The sequence below is a fragment of the Mirounga angustirostris genome, unplaced genomic scaffold, assembly GCF_029215605.1.
Source record: "Mirounga angustirostris isolate CCGP_5_RB_7025 unplaced genomic scaffold, mMirAng1.0.hap1 SCAF_10, whole genome shotgun sequence".
Lineage (NCBI taxonomy): Eukaryota > Metazoa > Chordata > Mammalia > Carnivora > Phocidae > Mirounga > Mirounga angustirostris.
The window spans coordinates 77744920-77770217 of NW_026991718.1; the positions used below are offsets into that span (position 1 = coordinate 77744920).

A 25298-nucleotide genomic window follows, 5' to 3' on the forward strand; every position below is an offset into this window, starting at 1 on the left:
TAAACATTTAAAAATATTTCCTTTGCTTCCTCTGAGGAGAACAAGCAAGTGACTGGATCAGGAAGGGAGGTTTGCTTCCCTGGAAGGAGACCTAAATATATATATATTTTTTCACTTTCTGAATTTTGTACCATGTGAATGTAATACCTATCTTCAAAAAATGTATTAAATGAAAATGTAAAGGTTTACAGCTATGTCTTCCAAGACAATTTACAATTAATAAACTTAATCACTATTGATTTTTAGCCAAAACTATTAGAAAAATAGCCAAATATTTATACCTGCACAAAAGAAACCAGTCTTGAGAGCTTGTTTGGAGGTTCTAGCAGGGGAGAGCAGCCAGTCTTGAAATTAATTTTAATAATTAATATCAATTAGATGTTCTTCAGAATTAAATTTCTAATTATTGTTACCAAAATATGTTAACTCTTTAAAAAAAAGTTCTTTTGAACATATCAATAACTTACTTGACTAAGCTAAATACCAAATCAATCAAGTATTTGCTGACTAATGTGGAGGACCACAGCTTTCCTTCCCAGCCCACTATCAAACCATCAACCGATGAAGAAAAGGGCCTTTTCTATCACAGAGATATCCAAATGCCTTCAAAGGAAAAAAAATACATTAGACCCATTGAAAATGATTATCAGGATATATGGTGAATTATTTAACTAAAATTTCCTTTTTTGTCCTGGCCACAAGGAATTTTAAAGCCTACCTGCAACCCACCTCTAGTAACTAGCACAGAACCTGTGTGCAATGATCTCCTGTCTGCTGTTCTTGTCCCATGCTTTCATTAAGTTTATTTGCCCCATTCTTATTACCTAAGCTATTTTTATTACTTGTATCTTTTTTAAAACTATAGGATGTGGGATAAAAACACATAAACTTCAATTTATCTATCTATATGTCTTTTTATCTTTGTTCATGGCTTCTACAGTGCCACATTTTTGAGCAATAAGAGCACACTAAAAATGTGTGTTAACTTTCCACTGCACCAGGAGAGGTTAAATGCTTTTCCTCTCTGTGCTCCCATAAAGCCTCTTACACAGTTTAATTTTGGTTATTTTATAACATACATTATTTGTTTACTTCCCTGTGCCTTCCACTAAATTCTAAGCAACTTTAAAGGCATTGTCTCTAACTTCGGTATTAACACACCTCTTAATTTTGTATCATTTACTATATATTTAGCATAAAATGCTCAAATTATTTTTAAATGAATAAAACAAATAAATTATAAATTAAAACACTCACTCTCCTCATCTCTAACATCAAGCCCTACTTTTACTAAATTCCAATACACAAGTACTTTAGAAGAGGCAGTTTCAAGTGGTAGAAAGGATGTAGGCTTTGGAATTAGGCAGACAGGTTCAAGTCCTGTTGTAGTTCTTTACCAGTTAATCCTGACAATTTACCATATTTTCTTGATCCTAAGAGACGCATCTGACTTCAGAAAAAATAAATGGAAGCCTCTTAACTTTCATCTGCTAAATGGAGAGAATACCTACAATTTGCAGGGTTGTAGTCAGGTATAAAAGTACAAGTAAAATTTCTGGCAGATGACAAGTACTCAAAAAGTAGCTTTAAAAAAAAACTTATTTTGAAATAACTGAAGAGTCACAGGAAGTACAAAAGGATCTCCTGGGCCCTTAACCCACTTTCCCCAATAGTTCCATCTTAAATAATTATAGTACAATATCAAACTCAGAGATTTGACATTGGTACAATGTGATCCCATGTATAGACTGCTGTAGTCAGCATCTTGGTAAGATACAGAATTATTCCATCACCACAGATTGCCCTGTTAGCCTGTTATAGTCACATCCTCTCCCCTCCCCATCCTTAACTCTTAGCAACCACTAATCTCTATAATTTCGTCTTTTCAGGAATGTTATATAAATAAAATCATGTGGTAAAGATCATAGTATGTGATCTTTTGACATTGTCTTTTTCACTCAGCACAATGCTGTTGAGATCTATCGAAGTTACATGGATCAATTGTTCATTTTTTCTTGTTGCCGAGTAATATTCCATGGTATGGATTATCAGTTTGTTTAGTCATTTACTGATTAAGAGAAATTGTAGTTGTTTCCAGTCCTTATGACAAATAAAGCTGCTATGAACAATCATATACAAATATTTGAGTGGACATAAGTTTTCATTTCTCTGGCATACCCAGGAGTGCAATTGCTAGGCTGTATGATAAATATATATTTAGTTTATAAAGAACTGAACTATTTTCCAGAGTGGTTGTACCATTTCCCATTCCTACCACGAATGTATGAGTGATCCAGTTTCTCCTCATCTTTGCCAGCACTGGGTATTGTCACTATTTTTAATCTCAACTGTTCTTATAGGTGTACATTATTATTTCATCTCAGTCTTAATTTGCATTTCCCTGACATTTAGAAAGGATAAACATCTTTTTATGTGCTTATCAACATATATCCTTCTATGAAATATCTCTTCATATCTTTTGCTTATTTTCTAATTGGATTGTTCCTTTTTACTGCTGAGTTTTAAGAATTCTTCATGTATCCCACATATGATTCTTCCGGTAGAAATATGGTTTGTAGCTTGTTTTTTCATCCTGTTAAAAGGGTTTTTCACAAAGCAAAAGATTTAAATTTTGATGAAGTCCAAATTATCAATTTTTCTTTTATGAATCATGCTTTTGGTGTCACATCTAAGAACTCTCCACCAAGCCCAAGGTCCTGAAGATTTTCTATATTACCCTAAAAAAGTTCCATAGTTTTATGTTTTACATTTAAATTTATGATCCATTTTCAATTAATTTTTTGTGTAAGGTGTGAGGTTTAGGTCTAGATTCATTTTCTTTCCTAAAAGATATCCAATTGTTTCAACACCATTTGTTGAAAAGACTATCTTTCCTTCTGTCAAAAACCTTTTGGCTTTACTTGTGTAAGGCTATTTCTGGATCCTCTATTCTGTATCATTGATCTGTGTCTATCCCTCTAGTACTACCAAACCGTCTTAATTACTGTAGTTATATATTAAGCTTTGAAATCAAAGAGAATGACTCTTCCCACTTTTATTCTTTTCAAAATTGTTTTTGCTGGGGTTTTGATGAGAACTGCATTAAATGTATACTGATTTGGAGAGAACTGACATCTTTACTATGTTGAGGCTTCCAATCCATGAACATGATGTCACTCCATTTGTTTAGACCTTCTTTGATTTCTTTCATTAGAGTTTTGTAGTTTTCAGATTATAAATTCATACTTACTTTTTTAGATTGACATCTAAGGATTCCATTTTCTATTTGAGTGATTGTAAATGATATTGCATTTCTGATATCCACATGTTAACTGCTAATATACAGAAAGAAAATGAATATGTATGCCTTGTATTGTGATCTTGATGAACTTGTTTACTAGTTATAGTTTTGTATTGTAGATTTTATGAGATTTTCTAGGTAGATGATCATGACATCTACAACCGGGGACAGTTTTATGTCTTCATTTCCGGTTTGTATGCCTTTCAACCTTTCAACCTACATGTATCATTATATTTGAAGTGAATTTCTTACAGACAGCATAAAGCTAGATCAGGTTTTTAAATCCAGTCTACTAGTTTCCGTCTTTTAATTGGTGTATTTAGACTTTTATACTAAGATTCAAGTGTGAGTCAACTATACTTCGATAAAAAAAAAATTTCAAGTGTGACTTCTTTTTGGTTGTTTGTTTTGTTTTCTCTGTTTTGTTTTTCCTGCCCTCCTGTGGGTTCCTTGAACATTTTTTAAAATTCCATTTTAACTTATCTATAGTGTTTTTGAGAAATCTCTTTGCATAGCTTTTTAGTAGTTGCTCAAAGTGTAACTTATTTGTAACTTAGCACAGCATACATTTTACCAGTTCAAGTGAAGTGTAGAAAACTTACTTCCCTTTATACCCCTTATAGCCCTTTACCCTCATCTACTAATAAAATAATTATCTTAAATATTTCATCTACATCCGTTGAGAACTACATTTGACAAACATAATTTAGAAAACAAAAAAAAGGAAATTGTATTGCTTTTAGCCATATTCTTGTCTTTCTTTAATATTCTTCCAAGATTGTTTTATCACTTCCTTCCTAGTTAGAGAAAATCCTTTAGCTATTCTTGCAGAATAGTTATGCTGGCAACCAATTCTCTTAGTTTTCTTCATCTGAGAATGCGTTGATTTTCCATTCATTTCTGAAGGATACTTTCACTGAATACAGAATACTGGGTTTTCTTCTAGCATTTAAAAAATGTTTCACTTCCTTCCAACCTCCATGTTTTCAGATCTGTTGTTATTTGGATTGGTGTTCACCTATAACCAATGAACTGTTACTTTCAGGATTACTTTTTTTGTCTTTAGGTTTCACAAGTTTGAATACAAGGTGTCTTGGCATGGGTTTCTTTGAGAGATTCCTGGGGTAGGTGTTCACTCACCTTCTTTAATCCATCTTAAGTCTTTTGCCAAATTTAGAGAATATTTAGCCATTATTGCTCTGAATATTTTTTCAGTCCCATCCTCTCTTACCTTTCTTTCTGGGACTCCAGTGATCTAAGTATTATACCTTTTGTTATAGTCCCACCTGTCCCTGAGCCTCTCTTTGCACTTTTTCAATCCATTTTCTCTCTGTTCAGATTAGGTTATTTCTATTTCTATTCTCATGTTCACCAATTCATTCCTCTCTCCTTTCCATCCTGTTGTTTGAGAACACGGAGTTTTTAATTTCAGTTACCGTATCTTTTAAAAATTTTTTCATTGTGGTAAAACATACATAAAACTTACCATTCTAACCATTCTTAAGTGTGCGATTTGGTGGCATTAAGTACATCCACAATATTGTGCAACCATCCCATATCCATTTCCAGAATTTTTTTATTATCCTGAAGTCTGTACCCACTAAACAATAAGTCTCTATGAATTTGCCTATTCTAGGTACCTCACATAAGTGGAATCACATATTTGTCCCTCTGTGCCTGGCTTATTTCACTTAGCATAATGTTTTCAAGTCTCACCCATGTTGCAGTCTTGCATCAGAATTTCGGTCTTTTTTTTAAGACTGAGTAATATTCCATTGTATGTACTCACCACATCCTGTTAAGCATCTATTGATGGACATCTAGGTTGTTTCCACCTTTGGCCACTGAAAATCATGCTGCTATGAACATTAGTGTACAAGTATTTGAGTTCCTACTTTTTAATCTTTTGGGGATATATCTAGGAGTGGAATAGCTGGATCATATGGTAATTCTACATTTAACTTTTACAGGAACTGCCAAACTTTTCCCACCATGGCTGCACCATTTTACATTCCCACTAACAATGCACAAGGGCTCCAGATGCTACACAACCTCACCTGCACTTGTTATTTTGTTTTGGTAATAGCCATAATAATAGGTATGAAGTGATACCTCATTGTGGTTTTGATTTGCATTTCCTCAATGGATGATGATGTTGACCATCTTTTCATGTGCTTGCCATTTGTATATCTTTGGAAAAATGTCTATTCAAGTCCTTTGCCCACTTTTGAATTGGGTTGTTCTGTTTTTTGATTGTTGAGTTGTAAAGTACTTTATATATTCTCGATATTAATCCCTTATCAGATACATGATTTGGAAATATTTTCTCCCATGCATTTTTTAAATAGACTTTATTTTTTTTAAGATTTTATTTAATTATTTGAAAGAGAGCGCACATGCACACAAGCAGGGGGAGGGGCAGAGGGAGAGGCAGACTCCCCACTGAGCAGGGAGCCAGATGCACAGCTTGATCCCAGGTCCACGGGATCATGACCTGAGCTGAAGGCAGATGCTTAACTGACTGAGCCACCAAGGTACCCCTAGGCTTTATTTTTTTTAGAACGTTTTAGGCTTACAGAAAAGTTAATCAGGAAGTACAGAGCCCCTTCTCCCCACCCAACACAGTTTCCCATCTTATTTATATCTAGTATTAGTATGGTGTATATGCTACAATTATGAGCACTGACACATTAACCAAAGTCCAGAGTTTATATCAGGGTTTACTCTTTCGGTTGTACATTCTATGGGTTTCGACAAATGCTTAGTGACATGTGTCTACCATTACTGTGTCATACAAAATAGTTTCACTGCCCTAAAAAAACCTGTGCTCCATTCACCCTTCCCACCCTTCCTTCCTCCAAATCCTTGGCAATCAGTGATCTTTCTAATGTCTCTATGTTTTGTCTTTTCCAGAAGGTCAAATAATTAGAATCACAGAGTATGTAACCTTTTCAGTTAGTTTTTCTCACCTAGCAATTTGCTTTCAATGTTTCTTCATGTCTTTTTGTGGTTGATAGCTCATTTCTTTTCATCAATGAATAATATTCTATTGTACAGATATACCACAATTTATCTATTCACCTATTGAAGAACATCTTGGTTGCTTCCAAAATTTTCACTTGATTCTTCTTTATATACCTTTTATTTCTTTGATGAGATTTTCTAGCTTTGTGTTTGTTTCAGACATGGTCAGAATTGCTTGAAGCATTTATATAACTGATTTAAAATCCTTGTGAGATAATCTCTAATTCATCTCTGTGTTGGCATCTCTTGGTTGTCTTTTCTCATTAAGGTTGAGATATTCCTGATTTTTGAGATAAGAAGTGATTTTTTCATTGAGATCTGCTCTTGTGTTCTAGTAGGCTTCTTGTCACACTTCCTGTGACTTTAGTTCCAGCTAATAAAGGGGGACACTACCTTCTTATTGCTAGGTGTAGGTGAAAGTCCAATTTCTCTACTAGGCCTCTGTTGATACCTGGCAGGACTGGTTTCCTTGTTACTGCTAGGCAGGAATGGGAGTTCAGGGTCCCCACCAGACCTCTGCTGATACCACCACAGTAAGGAAGAATACAGGCACCCTGTTACTGTTCCCATGTGTCCTCCACCACCACTATGGGTGGGTGGACTTGTTACTGCTAGGAGGTGGTAGAAGTCCTGACTCTGCATGAGGTCCCTTCTGAAACCACCTCAACAAAAAGGAAAGGGGACACCTGTTGCTCTGGGTGAGGGTGGATATCTAGGCTCCTCATGTGGTCTTTGCTGACACTAGGCAGTTGTGCGGGGGGGGGGGGATTCTTACTGCCTGGTGGGCACTAAGGTCTTGGCTCCCCAGCATGCCTCTATGATACCAGCTTGGTGGGATGTGGGAGCCTGGAGGGTGGGCCATGAGGTATGGCTGGAACTCCTTGTTACAGCCTGACAAGGGTGGAAGTCTAGGCTCCTTACTCAGATTTTGCCAGCAGGAGTGGGGCTACAGTTTTTTTCATGGTGTTTGAGTAGGCAGTTATTGTCCAAAAATAGTCTGCATTAGAAACAGATCCATAAATACAGAGAACAAAATGATGGTTGCCAGAGGGGAGGAAGATGGGAAAAATGGGTGAAGGAGAGTGAGAGGTATAGGCTTCCAGTTACAGAATGAGTAAGTCATGAGGATGAAAGGTAAAACATAGGGAATATAGTCAATGGTATTATAATAGCACTGTATGGTGACAGATGGCAGCTACACTTGTGGTGAGCAGAGCATACAGTTGTCAAATCACTATGCTGTACACCTGAAACTAATGTAACACTATGTGTCAACTATACTTTAATTAAAAAAATTAAAAATTAAAAAATAAGAGAGAAAAAAGAGGAACTGTACCAGGGAAAAGCCCAGAAGATAACACTTTAACCAAGGGATCCAAATACAGATCATTACTAATGGGACAAATTGAAATTGTGTGCTACTTGATAGTATGCAATGAAAAGAACCCACCATCACTTCTGTGATATTCCTGTCTGTATTCATTTTGTACCTTAAGCCAACAATTATGTCACAGTTTCCTAGAATCAGGGATCTGGGAGTGGCTTAATTTGGTGATTCTGGTTTAAGGTCTCTCACTAGGTGAAAGGAGTCAGTCAGGGTGACAGTCACCATAGGAAGGTTTAAGTGGGGCTGGAGAATCCACTTCCAGACTCACCCTACATAGTTGGTAGGCCTCAGTTTCTCACTGGCTACTGGCTGCTTCAGTTCCTTCCCAAGTGGGCCTATCCACTGAGCTGCTCACAAAGTGGAAACTTGCTTCCAAGAGATCCAAGAGATCACTTTATAACTTAATCACTTCTGCTCTATGCTCTCGGTCACAAAGATCAATTCTGGTACCATGTGCAAGGAGACTGTATTAGAGTGGGAGTAAAGGAAGTGGGGCCAATTTGAAGGCTGGCTTCCACATAGCCAAAGGTTCATAACATAAAGATAATCATAACAAACCCAAATCAATGGCCATTCTACAAAATAATTGGCTTGTATTCTTCAAAGTGTTGTGGTCATAAAAATCAAGGAAGAATGTTCCTGAATAAAGAAGATAAAGGGATACAATAACTAAATGCAACATGTGATGCCAGACTAGATCTTTTTGTTATTGATGACATTACGGGACAATTAGCAAAAACTTGAATGGGGTCAGAAGATTAGCTGGCAGCAATGTATTTCTTGATTTTACCAGACTGTATTGTGATCTTGTAGGAGAGTGTTCTTATTTATAGGAAATACCCACTCAAATGTTAGGGTTATCAGGACATCAGGTCTGCAACTTATTCTCAAATGGTTTGGGTTTGGGGGGTGGGTGGAGATATTCTTTGTTCCGTAATTGCAACTTTTAGATAAATTTGAGATTGTTTCCAAGTTAAAAATGTAATATAAATTATAAAGACCTCGGACAGAAAAAAAAAGTGGTCTACATTGCTAGGCTGCCCCCTTCCTAGTCCTTTTTTTGTCTGCATCCATTCTAGATGCCAGTTTTTCTAGCACTCTCTGAGATACATAGAGCAAAAGGAAAACCCAGGAATTCAATAACATGTCACTTATTGTATGCTGAGGTCCCTAGCCAGTCTTCCTTCAGCCCACCTTTCAGAATGTCCTTATGTTTGTTTTATAACAAAATGTTCAGCATTTTTAGTTGTACTTAGTGGGACAAATAGGGTAAAGTAAGTCTACTCCATCTTCCTAAAAGAGGAAGTTTCTTTTAATAGCCTTCATTAGTAGCCTTACCACAGGTCAGGCACTAGGAAAACAGACAATACCGAACTTGGAGTTCAGAGAACTGGGTTCAAATCCTAGCTAACCTGGGAGTTCAGACAAATCCTACCTAGCTCTGTCACATGTTAGTCAAATATAATTCTATAACCTTTGGAACTTCAGCTTCCATGTCTGTAAAATGAAAATCACATCACTATTTCACAAGGTTGGAATTAAGTACTTAATTGAGTTGGATTATGTACTTAAAAGCACTGGATGTAACACTTCCACATAGTTTGCACTCATATGTATCTGAATCTGCATGTATCAAATGATAAAGATAAAAATGGAATGATTCTAGACCCATAAAATTCCTATGAACATTGAATTAGTATTTATTCTCCATCTTCTTGTTTTAAAATAGGTCCCCATCCCAAATTATTTCAGGGAAATAAATGTAACCTGTAATTTCAGTGCAGAGATGAATTTATCTTGATTTCTCACTTCTTGTTCTAGCTGGAGTTTATTCTGGTATTTTTCAGCTTCAGAAACTGGAGCCCCTAGACCAAAATCATGTTCTTTGGTGGTAACCTAGTGGGAAAAAAATGGGAATGATACAGAGGCATTCACAGTTTAAAAGAATTTTGTGGTTTTTCACAACAGTCAACGATATTTAGAAATTAACAATATTCTTAGATACATTTTCAATAATTTTTAACCTTTACTCACCAGCTAAGAGCATTTTCATCAAGCTTTACTTTCTTAAAATCCCATGTTATAAAACTTTTTCTGTTTTCCAAATATAAAACTACAATATTAAACATGCTCTTTAAAAAAAAAAAAAAAAAAACCCATCCTATCCCTTTGGTAATCACTGTTCTAAGGAAATATGGGTCATCAGCAAATTATGTAGGCTACTTCTAGGCCTGTGTTGTCCAATATAATAGCTACTAGCTACCTATTTGTTGCTGCTTTTGTATATTGACAAAAAGGTTTGCTACCCATATCAGAAAGGGCTAACTTCCCTAATACAGAAATAATTCATATAAATAAAAAAGGAAATGAAATACCCTAATAGAAAAATTGGCAAAGAATATGGATATTTCACAGAAATGGCTTTTAAACAGATTGAAAGATATTCAATCTCACAAATTAAAACAAAACCACGATACCATTTTTTAACCTCACAATGGCAAAGATCAGAAAGTTGGATACATAATTTAACATTCTTACACATCACTGGTGAAGGTGTAAACTGATACAGTATTTCTGGAGAACAACTGTGCAAAATCTAGCAACATTACAAATGCACATAGCTTCTGTACAAATAATTCCACTTGTAGGAACTTTTCCTATATATATCTGCACATGTGCAAAATAACATGTTAAAATATTGTTCACTTTAGCGAACTATACATACTACTCCACACTGTGCTTTTTTACATGACAATGTATCTCAGAAATTGTGTAATTTAGGGAAATAATTTGTTCTTTCCCTGAATCAAGGCTGCCATTCTGTTAAGGAAGAGAGAATTTGCTATAAGCATCCTAGATCTCTCCTGGCAACACAGATGCTATTCTCCAAAATCTAGCATTTGGGAAATTATGGGATCGGGATGCCCCAGTCATTGACTTTTTATTACACCAGTACAATCCAGCACTTAGTAGTCTGACAGGCTTATTTTCCTTTTTCTCTTTCCCTAAACTAGACTTAAATCTGCTTTTCTGTTTGTTCTTCATTCCAGCAGTTACTGTCTCACCTAGAATTTCAGCACTAGGTCTCACAGAGTATTTCTAATTTATGAATCATTTAGGCCTGTATAGGTTAGGCCAAAATCCTACTTCTTATGTAGTTTCTGTTGAAAAATGTGTTCCTATATGCTGGCTAACTGAACATAATAATAATAAAAAAAGTGTTCCTAGCCATAAACATTTGACTTAGAATAACAGATTCAGACTATACACTATAATAGTACTTTTCAAATCTTACTGAACATATGAAATCACTTAGGAATTTTCTTATTCACAGTAGGCCTGAAATACTGCATTTCTAAACATGCTGCTCAGTAATTCCTTATTTGGCTAGTACAGAGACTACACTTCAAGGATCTCTTCAATTAAAGTTGTAACCTGCCATGCATTCAGAGTTCTTCATAATTTGGTCACCTCCCACTTCTCCAAACTTACCTCCTAGTTGATACCTTCAAAACACCTCTATAAATATAAGACAAACTATTCTCCATATTCTTTATACATAGGTTCATATTATCATTATAGAAATACACTAACTTTTGCTCATGCGCCTTGCCCTTTTCTCCATTTAACTAAAGACATTTCTGAGGCTCAGCCTGAATTCCACATTCTCTTAGGAGGTGTTCTCAATATTCTCCATCAAATAGTGATCACTTCTTCATTGACACTTCCGTATGTATTGGTTAGAATAAACTATGTAGCTATTTATTTTTTCTGGATAGGTCTTCTTCACACAATTATTAGAATCTTTTTTCTTTTATTATGTTATGTTAGTCACCATACAGTACTTCATTAGTTTTTTTTTTTTATTTTTTTTTATTAAATGTTTTTTTATTTATGTATTCATGAAAGTCAGAGAGAGAGAGAGAGGCAGAGGCAGAGGGAGAAGCAGGCTCCCCGCCTAGCAGGGAGCCCGATGCGGGACTCGATCCCAGAACCCCGGGATCATGACCTGAGCCGAAAGCAGACGCTTAACCATCTGAGCCACCCAGGCGCCCCAGTACTTCATTAGTTTTTGATGTAGTGTTCCATGATTCAGTTTGCTTATAACACCCAGCGCTCATTGCAATACATGCCCTCCTTAATACCCATCACCAGGCTAACCGATCCACCCACTCCCCCCCCCCCAAAACCCTCAGTTTGTTTCCCGGAGTCCACAGTCTCTCATGGTTTGTCTCCCCCTCTGATTTCCACCCCCTTCATTCTCCCCTTCCTTCTCCTAATGTCCTCCGTGCTATTCCTTATGTTCCACATATAAGTGAAATCATATGATAATTGTCTTTCTCTGCTTGACTTATTTCACTTAGCATAATCCCCTTCAGTTCCATCCATGTCACTGCAAATGGTGGGTATTCATCCTTTCTGATGACTGAGTAATATTCCATTGTATATATGGACCCCATCTTCTTTATCAATTCATCTGTTGAAGGGCATCTTGGCTCCTTCCACAGTTTGGCTAGTGTGGACATTGCTGCTATGAACACTGGGGTGCATGTGCCCCTTCTTTTCACTTCATCTGTATCTTTGGGGTAAATACCCAGTAGTGCAATTGCTGGGTCATAGGGTAGGTCTATTTTCAACCTCTTGAGGAACCTCCATACTGTTTTCCAAAGTGGCTGTACCAACTTGTATTCCTACCAACAGTGCAAGAGGGTTCCCCTTTCTCCACATCCTCTCCAACATTTGTTTCCTACCTTGTCAATTTTTGCCATTCTAACTGGTGTAAGGTTAGGTATCTCAGTGTGGTTTTGATTTGAATTTCCCTAATGGCTAATGATGTTGAAAGTTTTTTCATGTGTCTGTAGCCATTCATAGGTCTTCTTTGGAGAAAGGTCTGTTCATGTCTTCTGCCCATTTCTTGACTGGATTATTTGTTTTTTGGGTGTTGAGTTTGAGAAGTTCTTTATAGATCTTGGATATCAGCCCTTTATCTGTAGTGTCATTTGCAAATATCTTCTCCCATTCCGTGGGTTGCCTCTTTGTTTTGTTGACTGTTTCCTTTGCTGTGCAGAAGCTTTTTATCTTGATGAAGTCCCAAAAGTTCATTTTCACTTTTGTTTCCCTTGCCTTTGGAGACGTGTCTTAAAAGAAGTTGCTGTGGCTGATGTTAAAGAGGTCACTGCCTATGTTCTCCTCTAGGATTTTGATGGATTCCTGTCTCACATTGAGGTCTTTCATTCATTTAGAGTTTATCTTTGTGTATGGTATAAGAGAATGGTCGAGTTTCATTCTTCTGTATTTAGTTGTCCAATTTTCCCAGTATCTCCAATAGGCTTAGGCTTTATTTGTTGTTCTTTCTCCAGTTCTTTAAGGTGTGAAGAGACTGGTTTTTTCCATTGGATATTTTTTTTTTTTTTAAGATTTTATTTATTTATTTGACAGAGAGAGACATAGCAAGAGCAGAAACACAAGCAGGGGGAGTGGGAGAGGGAGAAGCAGGCTTCCCACAGAGCAGGGAGCCCGATGTGGGGCTCGATCCCAGGACCCTGGGATCATGACCTGAGCCGAAGGCAGACGCTTAACGACTGAGCCACCCAGGCGCCCCTCCATTGGATATTTTTTCCTGCTTTGTCTAAGATTATTTGACCATTGAGTTGAGGATCCATATCTGGGCTCTCTATTCTGTTCCACTTATCTATGTGTCTGTTTTATCTATGTGTCTGCTTGAAATCAGGCAACGTGATGGCCCCAGATTTTTCTTTTTCACCATTTCCTTGGCGATTCGGGGTCTTTTCTGATTCCATACAAATTTTAGAACTGTTTGTTCCAGCTTTTTGAAAAATGCCATTGGTATTTTGATTGGGATGGTGTTGAAAGTATAGATTGCTCTGGGCAGCATAAACATTTTAACAATGTTTATTCTTCCAATCCATGAGCATGGAATGTTTTCCATCTTTTTGTGTCTTCTTCAATTTCTTTCATAAGTGTCCTGTAGTTTCTAGAGTATAGATTCTTTACTTCTTTGGTTAGATTTATTCCAAGGTATCTTATGGTTTTTGGTGCTGTTGTAAATGGAATCGATTCCCTAATTTCTCTTTCTACAGTTACATTGTTAGTGTATAAGAAAGCAACTGATTTCTATGCATTGCTTTTGTATTCTGGCACATTACTGAATTGCTGTGTGAGTTCTAGTAATTTGGAGGTGGAGTCTTTCCACATAAAGTATGTCATCTGTGAAGAGAAAGAGTTTGACTTCTTCTTTGCCAATCTGAATATCTTTTATTTCTTTTTGTTGTCTGATTGCTGTTGCTAGGACTTCTGGTACTATGTTGAATAATAGTGGCAAGAATGGGCATCGTCGTCGTGTTCCTGATCTTAGGGGAAAAGCTCTCAGCTTTTCCCCAGTGAGAATGATATTCACTGTGGGGTTTTCACAGATGGATTTTATGAAATTGAGGAATGTTCCCTCTATCCCTATACTCTGAAGTTTTAATCAGGAAAGGATGCTGTATTTTGGAAATGTTTTTTCTGCATCAATTTAGAGGACCATATGGTTCTTCTCTCTCCTCTTATTAATGTGTTCTATCACATTGATTGATTTGCGATTGTTGAACCACCCTTGCATCCCAGGGATAAATCCCACTTGATCGTGATGGATGATCCTTTTAATGTATTGCTGGGTCCTATTAACTAGAATCTTCTTGAGAATTTTGGCATCTGTATTCATCAGGGATATTGGTCTGAAATTCTCCTTTTTGATGGGGTCTTTGGGGTTTGGAGATCAAGGTAATGCTGGCCTCAATGAACGAGTTTGGAAGTTTTCCTTCTGCTTCTATTTTTTGAAACAGCTTCAGAATAGGTATTATTTCTTCTTTAAATGTTTGGTATTATTCCCCAGGGAATCCATCAGGCCCTAGACTCTTGTTTTTTGGGAGGTTTTTGATCACTGCTTCAATTTCTTTAGTGGTTATTGGTCTATTCAGATTGCCAATTTCTTCCTGTTTCAATCTTGGTAGTTTATAGGTTTCCAGGAAGGCATCCATTTCTTTCAGGTTGCTTAATTTATTGGCATATAGTTGTTAATAATAATTTCTAGTAATTGTTTCTATTTCTTTGATGTTAGTCATGATCTCTCCCCTTTCATTCACAATTTTATTAATTTGGGTCCTTTCTCTTTTCTTTTGGATAAGTGTGGCCAGTGGTTTATCAGTCTTATTAATTCTTTCATAGAAGCAGCTTCTAATTTTGTTGATCTGCTCTACTGTATTTCTGGTTTCTAATTCATTGATCTCTGCTCTAATCTTTATTGTTTCTCTTCTCTTTCTTGGCTTAGGCTTTATTTGTTGTTCTTTCTCCAGTTCTTTAAGGTGTAAAGTTAGCTTGTGTTTTGGGGGTTTTTCTATTTTTTTTGAGTGAGGCTTGGATGGCTATGTATTTCCCCCTTAGGACCACCTTTGCAGTATCCCATAGGTTTTGGACCAATGTGTTTTCATTCTCATTGGTTTCCATGAATTGTTTAAGTTCTTCTTTAATTTCCTGGTTGACCCAAACATTCTTTTTTTTTTTTAATCTGACAGAGAGAGACACAATGAGAGAGGGAACACAAGCAGGGGGAGTGGGAGAGGGAGAAGCAGGCTTCCCGCTGAGGAGGGAGCCCAATGTTGGGCTTGATCCCAGGACCCTGGGATCATGACCTGAGCCAAAGGCAGACGCTTAACAAATGAGCCACCCAGGGGCCCTGACCCAAACATTCTTAAGCAGGATGGTCTTTAGCTTCCAAGTGTTTGAATTCCTTCCAAATTTCTTCTTGTGATTGAGTTCCAGTTTCAAAGCACTGTGGTCTGAGAATAGGCAGGGAATAATCTCAATCTTTTGGTATTGGTTGAGACCTGATTTGTGACCCAGTATGTGGTCTATTCTGGAGAAAGTTCCATGTGCATTCGAGAAGAATGAGTATTCTGTTGTTTCAGGGTGGACTGTTCTGTATATATCTATGAGGTCCATCTGCTCCAGTGTGTCATTCAAAGCTGTTGTTTTTTTGTTGATCTTCTGCTTAGATGATATGTCTATTGTTGTGAGTGGAGTGTTGAGGTCTCCTACTATTAATCTATTACTAATAGTACGTTTCTTTATTTTGGTTAATAGTTGGCTTATGTAGTTGGCTACTTCCATGTTGGGGGCATAGATATTTACAATTTTTGGATCTTATTGTTGGATAGGCCCTTTAAGAATAATATAGTGTCCTTCTGTATCTCTTACTACAGTCTTTAGCTTAAAATCTAATTTGTCTGCCCTTTTGGCTCCCTGAGCAGCGCCATGGCAGTCAGCAAGAACAAGCACCTTACAAAAGGTGGCAAAAAAGGGAGCCAAGAAGAAAGTGGTTGATCCATTTTCTAAGAAAGATTGGTATGGGGGCGCCTGAGTGGCTCAGTCGTTAAGCGTCTGCCTTCGGCTCAGGTCATGATCCTAGGGTCCTGGGATCGAGCCCCGCATCGGGCTCCCTGCTCTGTGGGAAGCCTGCTTCTCCCTCTCCCACTCCCCCTACTTGTGTTCCCTCTCTCGCTGTGTCTCTCTCTGTCAAATAAATAAATAAAATCTTTAAAAAAAAAAAAAAGAAAAGAAAGATTGGTATGATGTGAAAGCACCAGCTATGTTCGATATAAGAAATATTGGAAAAACATTAGTCACAAGAACTCAAGGAACCAAAATCACATCTGATGGCCTCAAAGGTCATGTTTTTGAAGTGAGCCTTGCTGATCTGCAGAATGATGAAGTTGCATTTAGAAAATTCAAGCTAATTACTGAGGATGTTCAGGGCAAAAACTGCCTAATTTCCATGGCATGGATCTTACCTGTGACAAAATGTGCTCCATGGTCAAAAAATGGCAGACCATGATTGAAGCTCATGTTGATGTCAAGACTACTGATGGTTATTTGCTTCATCTATTTTGTGTTGGTTTTCCTAAAAAACGCAATAATCAGATTTGGAAGACCTCTTATGCTCAGCACCAACAGGTCTGTCAAATTCGGAAAAAGATGATGGAAATCATGACCCAAGAGGTGCAAATAAATGACTTGAAAGAAATGGTCAATAAACTGATTCCAGACAGCATTGGAAAAGATATAGAAAAGGCTTGTCAGTCTATTTATCCACTCCATGATGTCTTCGTTAGAAAAGTAAAAATGCTGAAGAAGCCCAAGTTTGAACTGGGAAAGCTCATGGAGCTTCATGGTGAAGGTAGCAGTTCTGGAAAAGCTACTGGGGATGAGACTGGTTCTAAAGTTGAACGAGCTGATGGATATGAGCCACCAGTCCAAGAAAGTCAGACATTTAATGGTGACAAATAAAAAATCATATTTGTCATGTTTAAAAAAAAAATCTAATTTGTCTGATATGAGAATTGCTACCCCAGCTTTCTTTTGAGGTCTGTTGGCATGAAAGATGGTTCTCCATCCCCTCACTTTCAGTCTGGATGTATCTTTAGGTTCAAAATGACTCTCTTGTAGACAGCATATGGATGGGTCCTGTCTTTTTATCCAATCCGCAACCCTGTGCTGTTTCATGGGAGCATTTAGGCTGTTCACATTGAGAGTGATTATTGAAAGATATGATTTTATTGCCATCATGTTGCCTGTGAAGTCCTTGCTTCTATAGATTGTCTCTGTACATTTCTGGTCTATACTACTCTTGGGGTCTTTCTCCTTTTATAGAACCCCCCTTAATATTTCTTGCAGGGTGTGCTTGGTGGTCACATATTCTTTCAGTTTCTGCCAGTCTTAGAAGCTCCTTGTCTCAGGGCGCCTGGGTGGCTCAGTTGGTTAAGCGACTGCCTTCGGCTCAGGTCATGATCCTGGAGTCCCGGGATCGAGTCCTGCATCGGGCTCCCTGCTTGGCGGGGAGTCTGCTTCTCTCTCTGACCTTCCTCCTTCTCATGCTCTCTGTCTCTCATTCTCTCTCTCTCAAATAAATAAATAAAATCTTAAAAAAAAAAAAAAAAAAAAAAAAGAAGCTCCTTGTCTCTCCATCTATTCTGAATGACAGCCTTGCTGGGTAAAGTATCCTTGCCTGCATGTTCTTCTCATTTAGTACCCTGAATATGTCTTGCCAGCCCTTTCCGGCTTGCCAGGTCTCTGTGGAAAGGTCTGAAGTTATTCTGATGTTCCTCCCTCTGTACGTAAGAAATCTCTTCCCCCTAGCTGCTTTCAAGATTGTATCCTTGGATCTAAGATTTGCGAACTGTACTATTATATGTTGGGGCATTGGTCTGTTCTCATTGATCTTGGGAGGGGTCCTCTCTGCCTCTTGGACACGAATGCTTGTTTTCTTCCCAGATGAGGGAAGTTCTCAGCTACGATTTGCTCAAAAATGTCTTCTAGACCTCTCTCTCTCCACCCCCTCAGGGATCCCAATAATTCTGACATTGGGACATTTCATCGCATCTTTAATCTCTCTCAGTCTGATCTCTTGGGCTTTAATCTGTTTTTCCCAGGCCTCCTCGGTTTCCTTTTTTTCTACCATCTTATCTTCTAGCTCACTAATTCATTCTTCTGCCTCGTTTACCCTGGCAGTCAGAGTATCCAATTTAGACTGCATTTCATTCATAGCATTTTTCAGTTTGGCTAATCAAGATCTCATTTCTGCCCTTAGGGATTCTATATTGTTGCTAATATTTTTCTCAAGCCTAGATATCAACTTTGTAATTGTTACTCTGAAGTCTATTTCTGACATCTTGCTTATATCCATATCCATTAGCTCTGTGGCAGAGGCCACAGTCTCTGATTCTTTTCTTTGTTGGGGATTCCTCATCTTAGTCATTCTGTTGGGGGGTGGTTGAGGGAATGTACAGAGTCCAAAGTATTAACCACAACCCAAGCAAGATGCACCTGCTTTATAGGGACCTTCTGGTTGTCATTCTCTTGTTCTTCCAGCCTGTCTTCTGGGGGAGGGGCCTGCCACACTGTTACTCAGGCAACCCTGCTTGGGCAGAGCTGCCCTGCCCCCTGGGGGGATGGGGAGTGGGCTCAGTGAAAACTAGTTTTGGGGGGCTTTTGTTCTCTGGCAGCTTTCCCTGGCAGCTTTCCGCGTCTCTTCCCAAAGTCAGAGCAGAAGTGACCACATCCAAACTTCTGTCTCAGAAGAGAGAAATCACAGTCTGCTTTTCATCTGCTTTTCATTGAGCTCTCCAGGCCACATTGTCTCTGTTTCTGTCTGGGCTGCTAAAAACCACAGCCTCCCCAGTTGTGCGTCCCACAGCAACACTGCCAGCGGTGGAGCCCCGGGCTGGGCACATCTCTCCCTTTGTGCTTCTAAAATTGCGAACTGCCCCCAGTTAGCACTTGCGCACCCGTAGCTCCTGGATCCTGTCTGGGGGCTGCACTAAAGTCTTTTCCCCACCACCACCAGTCTGTGAGTCTGTGTGAGGTCCCCAGCGTGGGACACTTTTGTGCTCCGGTGTTATATCACCTTCCTGGCGCCAGCTTATGGCAGCTCCCTCCCCCTTCTGTTTATCTTCCAATATCTGAGTGCAGAATCACAGCTCCCCACTTCATACCTCAAGACCATCGGAGATATTCTGTTTGTAGAGATCCAGATATATATTCTTACATCTCAGGCTGATTTCGTGTGTGTTCAGAATGGTTTGGTAGATATCCAGCTAAATTCAGGGGACCGGTTGAAATAGTGTCCCCTACTCCTCTGGCATCTTTTTCCACAATCCCAATTATTAGAATCTTAAGAACAAGCAATATCCTAGAGCTCTCTGTATTCCTACCAACCTGCACAGAACTCTCTGCATAATAGGAAAGTGCCAATAAAAATTTATATAGATTGATAATAAAGGAGTGTACAAAAGCAGATAAAATTGAACTCTCCTTCTTCTCCTTGGTAAACCGGTCAGGTAGAGATTCTATAAAATTACCTATCAAGTTACACTAGAAATTAAAAGTAGGAAGAAGCCAAAAGTCTCCCTGACAATTGTGAGCAACTGAGTAGCAATATTAGAGTTGCTACTTGCTTTGCACTAGCTTTGGAGGCAAATGAAAAGGGAGAGAAATTGGTGTATCTGAAATGCCCATGTCTCTCCTGCCAGGTTCCCCACCTCAGGCCACCTGAGTATCCTCCACATTCCCACAATCTCTATCTAAATGGAACTTGTATTCCTGTACAGATCTCAGAGAATGCAAGTAAAAGTACTTTGGAAGCAGCAAATTGTTATGATAAAAACCCAAGCCAGAATCACAATCATTCTCAATGAGGAAGCAACATAGCATAATAGTAAGGAACTTGTTCTTTAGCATAAGACTGCTTATGTGCATAATGCTAGCTTTGCTGCTTCTTAGCTGCATGACCATAAGCAAGTTACTTCTCTGGCCATGGTTTCATCTGTAAAATAGGAATAATAACAGTACTTGCCTCCAAGACCTGTTGTGAGGATTAAATGAGTTACAGTAAAGCATTTTAGAACACTACCTGGCAAGAAGTGCTATATATATTATTGGCCATCAAGTCCTACTTATCTTTTCACTAAAATCACTCTCAAGTGCATTTCTTCTATTCCCACTGTCATTGTTTCAGTTTATACTTTCAGATTTTAACAGTCACATTTATTCATTTTTCAAACAAATTTATAAATAGCTAGGATAAGAATGAACCAGTATTAGATTCTGGGGATAGAAGGATGGAAAACAGGTGTGCCCGGGTGGCTCAGCAGGTTAAGCATCTGACTCTTGATTTCAGCTCAGGTAATGATCTCAGGGTTGTGTGATCGAGCCCCATGTCGGACTCTGCAGCTTGACAGCCTCTCTCCCTCTCACTCTACCCCTCCCCTCCTTTCTCTCTCTTTCTCTTTCTCTTAAAAAAAAGAAAATAAAAGAAACATGGAAAACAAATAAAAACCTACAATCTCAACCCTCAGTGGCTCTAGGGAAGTCCAGAACAAATAAATCAGAAATTACAGTACAACATAATTAGTGCCATATCAGAGGAATGCACATGTGCACATGTATGCTAAGAAAATATAGAGAAAAAGATAACAAAAAAAAGTGGTTTTGACTTCAACTTCCCCCAAAACAGACTTAGGATATATTTTCCATATTCCCCCAAAACTATGAATATACTCCTACTGGAGCACTTAACACACTGTATTGTGTCTACTGAATGTCCAGAGCCATCACAACTTTAACATGTCTAAAACAGACCTCTTAAGCCCCCCACTTGCACTCCTGCTCTCAACCCTGCCTCCACTGTATTCCTTCCCAGTCTTTCCCATGTCAAATGCATCATCATTTGTGCAGTGCCCAAGGGATTGTCTTTGTTTCCTCTTTCCCTAACCCCCAACAATGAACCCTGTCAGTTCTACCTCTAAAATATTTCCCAAATCCATCCACTTCTCTACGTGCTTATTACCACCTCCATATTCATCTCCCACACCTTTACTGGAACAGTTCCCTAAGTGGTCTTCATGCTTCTACTATTGCTCCCCACAACTTTTTTCCAAATTGAAATCAAAACTATCACTTTAAAATCGTGAGATCCTGCTCAAAACACTCCAATGGCTTCCCACTGCAATTAGAATAAAAATCCAAAATTTTTAAGGTCCTACATAATTTGGCCCCTGCCTTCACTTCCCTAAATAGATCTAGTACTCTCTGTTTCACCCATCAGCTTTATTGGTTTTCTTTCCGTTCCTCCACTGTGCCAATCTCATTCCACTTCAAGGTCTCTGTCCTTGCTTTCCCTCTCTTTGGAACACTCTCCCAGCCCTGGGCATGGCTGGCTCCTTCTCTGGCTCAAAGTCAGCACATCTTCCCTGACCTCTTACCCAAAGTAGCCTCTCTCCTAGATACTCTCTCATCAGGTTATTTGCACTTAACACTATTTGAAATTATATCATTTATTTTTTCACTTGTTTATTGTCTGTCTCCCCACTACTAGAATGTAAACTCCAAGAGATCTAGGCTTTTGTCTGGTCACTGTTATATCTCTAATGCCTACAGAAGTGCCCAGCACAAAGTTGGTGGTCAACAGAACATTCTGAAAAATAACAAAATTTTGATGATTTGAACAAAGTAGTTTCAATGGTGCAGATGGGGTAGAAGCACATTTAAAGAGGACTAATAAATGAGTAATGAACTAAAGGAAATAGAACATGTAGACTTCTTTTAGAAAGCATGATTGTGAGATGAGAAGTAGAGCAAAAGATAGAAGACTACTGTTGTTGAAGGGTTGTTACAAAAGAGAAAAACTTGTTTCTTAATTCTCTTTATATCAAGGATTCCCTTCAGAATTAAACAAAAGCCCTGAGTCCTCCCCTCAGTAAAATAAAAACACATACAAAACTTTACAATTTCAGGGGGTTGAAGAACTCCCTAAAGTTCTTGTGCTCTAGATTAAGAAGCCCTACAGTATAAACACATCGAAGATTCCTAAGACATGGGTTAATGATAACTAATGGAGAAAGGACACTGAGCCAATAAAAGGAAACCCAAATAAACGGCATGTGCACTGTCCTTTGAGACTAGAAAGAGGAAAGCAAGGTCAGGTGAAGATTTAGATAAGAAGGGGTAGAAATTTGAAGAAGGTCCTGCCTGGTAGAATTTTCATTTTTAATGAAATAGGAGGTAAGATCAGGTGCTAAAAAGAAAAAAATATCAATCTTGAGCAAAATATCATACATATAATACATGCTCAACAAATGTCACCAAATATTTTGGTAGGATAATTAAAAATACTGGAGTATTTTATATGGGATTCTGAAATCTGGTTCCACAAAAAAATCAACTTGTTTTCTTTTTATAAAACTGTCTCCAAAAGTTTATACTGACAGATACTTTGAAGTAGGAAGGAATAGCCTAACAGAAAGATGTAGAAAACCACACAGTTTTATGAATAATTTTGAGATAGGTTTTTGTATTATAAAAATAAGTGAAAAAAAATTTTTGGGAATTCACTTCAAACAAAACAGTAAAAACACAATGCTTAACCTTTCTTATGAAAAAGAAATAATCTCTCCAGTTATCCAACCAAATTCAAGCTCCTTACTTCTCTTCAATCCAGACTATTCTATAAAGAAATAACTTGTCTTTTTAAAGGAGCATAAAACAATGGCCTTAGGAAAAGTGATCATTTATCAAGACCTCTAAGAAACATAAGCGGTTAAGGAGTTGTTTTCAAGAGGCTTTCCTGAACTAAAAAATATTAATAATAAACTGATGTTAATCCCATAACTAAGACAAATCGAACTACCTTACTAACTAGCTTAATTCAAAAGATTATCATGGGGTACATGTATGAGAAAGTCCACAGCAGTGGTTCATGTTTACCAAAAACTGTAAAAACTTTAATAGTAGAGTAGCTAAACACTAAACAACAAACTAACGATAAGCAACAAGGATAAATCTTAAAAACATAAGGTTGAGTAAAGAAACAAACTAGAAAGGAATATTTACTACAATTCCATTTATATAAAGTTCAAAAACAAGCCAAACTAGAATGTGCATGTTCACATACAAAGACGGCGAAACTCTAGGGGAAAGCAAGGAAGTGGTTATCATAGAAATCAGGATGGTGGCTACATCTGGGGAGAAGAGGGAGCATGTGATGAGAAAAGAGAATAAATAATAACACCTGCTCTGTCTCTGTGTATGGAATACTCTAAAAGCAAATTACCCTAAAACTGATCTGAGCAACTAAAAAAGAAGACAGAAAAGGAGCCAACAGAATCTCTACATCTGATTCTATGCTGGACTATAAGCAGTGACTTTTTCAGACAATAAACAAGACATATTTTGCAAGCTGCCATTAAATAATGCCAAAATTTATTGTTTACAATAAATATTTCATTAATATACCTTCCTAGTTATTCCTCACTAATTAAAATTGAATGGTTTCGTTCCTTGAACAATTAAGATACAAACAAGAATCAGTTTTATCCTGAAGGCAGATTTGAATGTGACACTTTCCATTTATGTTTATAACTAACCTAGTTTCTTCTAGTTATAAACCAATTAGTCTATTTATTTTCTTACAGGTTAAAAAAAAAAGTGTACTTTAAATACAGAAAACCAGTGGAGGAAATTTAAAACAACGAATATCCTGCGATATAAGGGCCTGGAATGGAAGAAGGGAAACACTGGGGCTATGCCATCTATGCAACTCGTTCTTGAAGCCCTAATCCTGACTATACCATCGGGCTCCCTGCTCAACGGGGAGTCAGCTACTCCCTCTGCCCCTCCCCCCGCTTGTGTGCTCTCTCTCCCTCACAAAAAAATAAAATCTTTAAAAAAAAGGGGGGGGGGCGCCTGGGTGGCTCAGTTGGTTAAGCGACTGCCTTCGGCTCAGGTCATGACCCTGGAGTCCGGGGATCGAGTCCCGCATCGGGCTCCCTGCTCGGCAGGGAGTCTGCTTCTCCCTCTGACCCTCCTCCCTCTCATGCTCTCTGTCTCTCATTCTCTCTCTCTCTCAAATAAATAAATAAAATCTTAAAAAAAAAAATAACCAATAACAAAGTATTCCTATGCGTATTTACGTATCAGGTCCATAATCGCCGCGATTATTCAACTTTAGTCTCAAACGTGTTTTCAAACAAACCCAGTTTACCTAACTGCCTTTCCTGTGTATAATTTCTACTGAAATTATATGAGATTTTCATGCAAATACCTACGTAATCTCGGCCCTTCCCCTCCCAAAGTCTATAAAGAGGCTTAGAAGTGAGAGGCGGGGATTCAGGAAGACAGGTTGAACTCCCAAATCTCTGACTTCCAAATTCCTCACCTCCACTCCAGGCGTTTCCAAACAGAACAGTCCCCCCAACAACCAAGCGGAGAGCTGCGGCAGGAAGCGAAGCGGTCACCATAGGAACTGGGCTCAACCCTAAACGCCCAAGAAACAACAACAGCGGCAAAGTTTGCTCCTGGAGGGCTTCCCTGGACGCAACTCTGCCCACTACCGTCCCTCACAGCCGGTCAAGCAGTGAATTCCCACCTCAGGGATCACCCACAGCCCCTAACCCCCGTCACACCTGCCCTGTTGCAGGGCCTTCCGATCCAGGAGCTGCTTTATCCCAACCCGGCGCATCCCTGCTGCCTCTACCTGGAACTCCGAGTCCCTCCCAGGGTTTCTGGGCCCGTCATCCACCCCGGAACTCATCTCGACGACTAGCAAGCTTTGACCTGCGCCAGGGATCCAGGTCCCTGTCGGTCTCCATCCTCCGCCCCTTTCCCCTCCCCTCCCACCCCCAAATCGACCTGGCCCCACCCCAGCGGAGGCAGAGGAAGGCGGGACCCGGAGGGAAGGAGGCGGGGGCGGTTAGCGCCCGTCGGCGCAGCCGTCGGCCCCGCCCTCACGCTCTGTACCTGAGGGGGGCTCGTCCTCCACCTCCCCGGCGCCTTCGCTCCGCTTCCGTCCCGCGCGCCCCTAGTTCCCGTGCGCACGCGTACCTGGCTCGACCCTCCCTCTCGCGGGGACTACAAGCCGTGCGTGCGCACCCACGCACGTAGAAACGCGTACGTCCACCTGCTCGCCTTACAGGGCGCGTAGTAGAGGCCACTTCCTGGTCCATCCGCGCCGCGCAGGCGTACGCCCACGCAGCG

The 25298-nt window shown here is 38.9% G+C and overlaps 1 protein-coding gene and 1 pseudogene across 11 annotated transcripts in view; one reads left to right on the forward strand and one right to left on the reverse strand.

Annotated features, from left to right (window-relative positions):
- Positions 1-25298, reverse strand: part of TSGA10 (testis specific 10) — a 183809-nt gene that overhangs the window by 132680 nt on the left and 25831 nt on the right. The window contains exons 1-3 of one of the 11 annotated variants that reach the window (XM_064572594.1): positions 25062-25169; positions 9480-9608; positions 282-344 (exon numbers count right to left, since the gene is read on the reverse strand). Coding sequence is in view for 2 of the 11 variants with exons in the window: in XM_064572592.1 (XP_064428662.1) it covers positions 282-344; positions 9480-9608; positions 24799-24855 (249 nt within the window). In the remaining 9 variants the exon portion in view is untranslated. Of the gene's footprint in view, positions 1-281; positions 345-9479; positions 9609-24480; positions 24580-24798; positions 24931-25061; positions 25274-25298 lie in introns of those variants that run through there. The other 10 variants (XM_054509919.1, XM_064572596.1, XM_064572592.1 and 7 more) reach the window with 10 other exon arrangements.
- Positions 16333-17057, forward strand: LOC123852041 (small ribosomal subunit protein eS1-like; annotated as a pseudogene).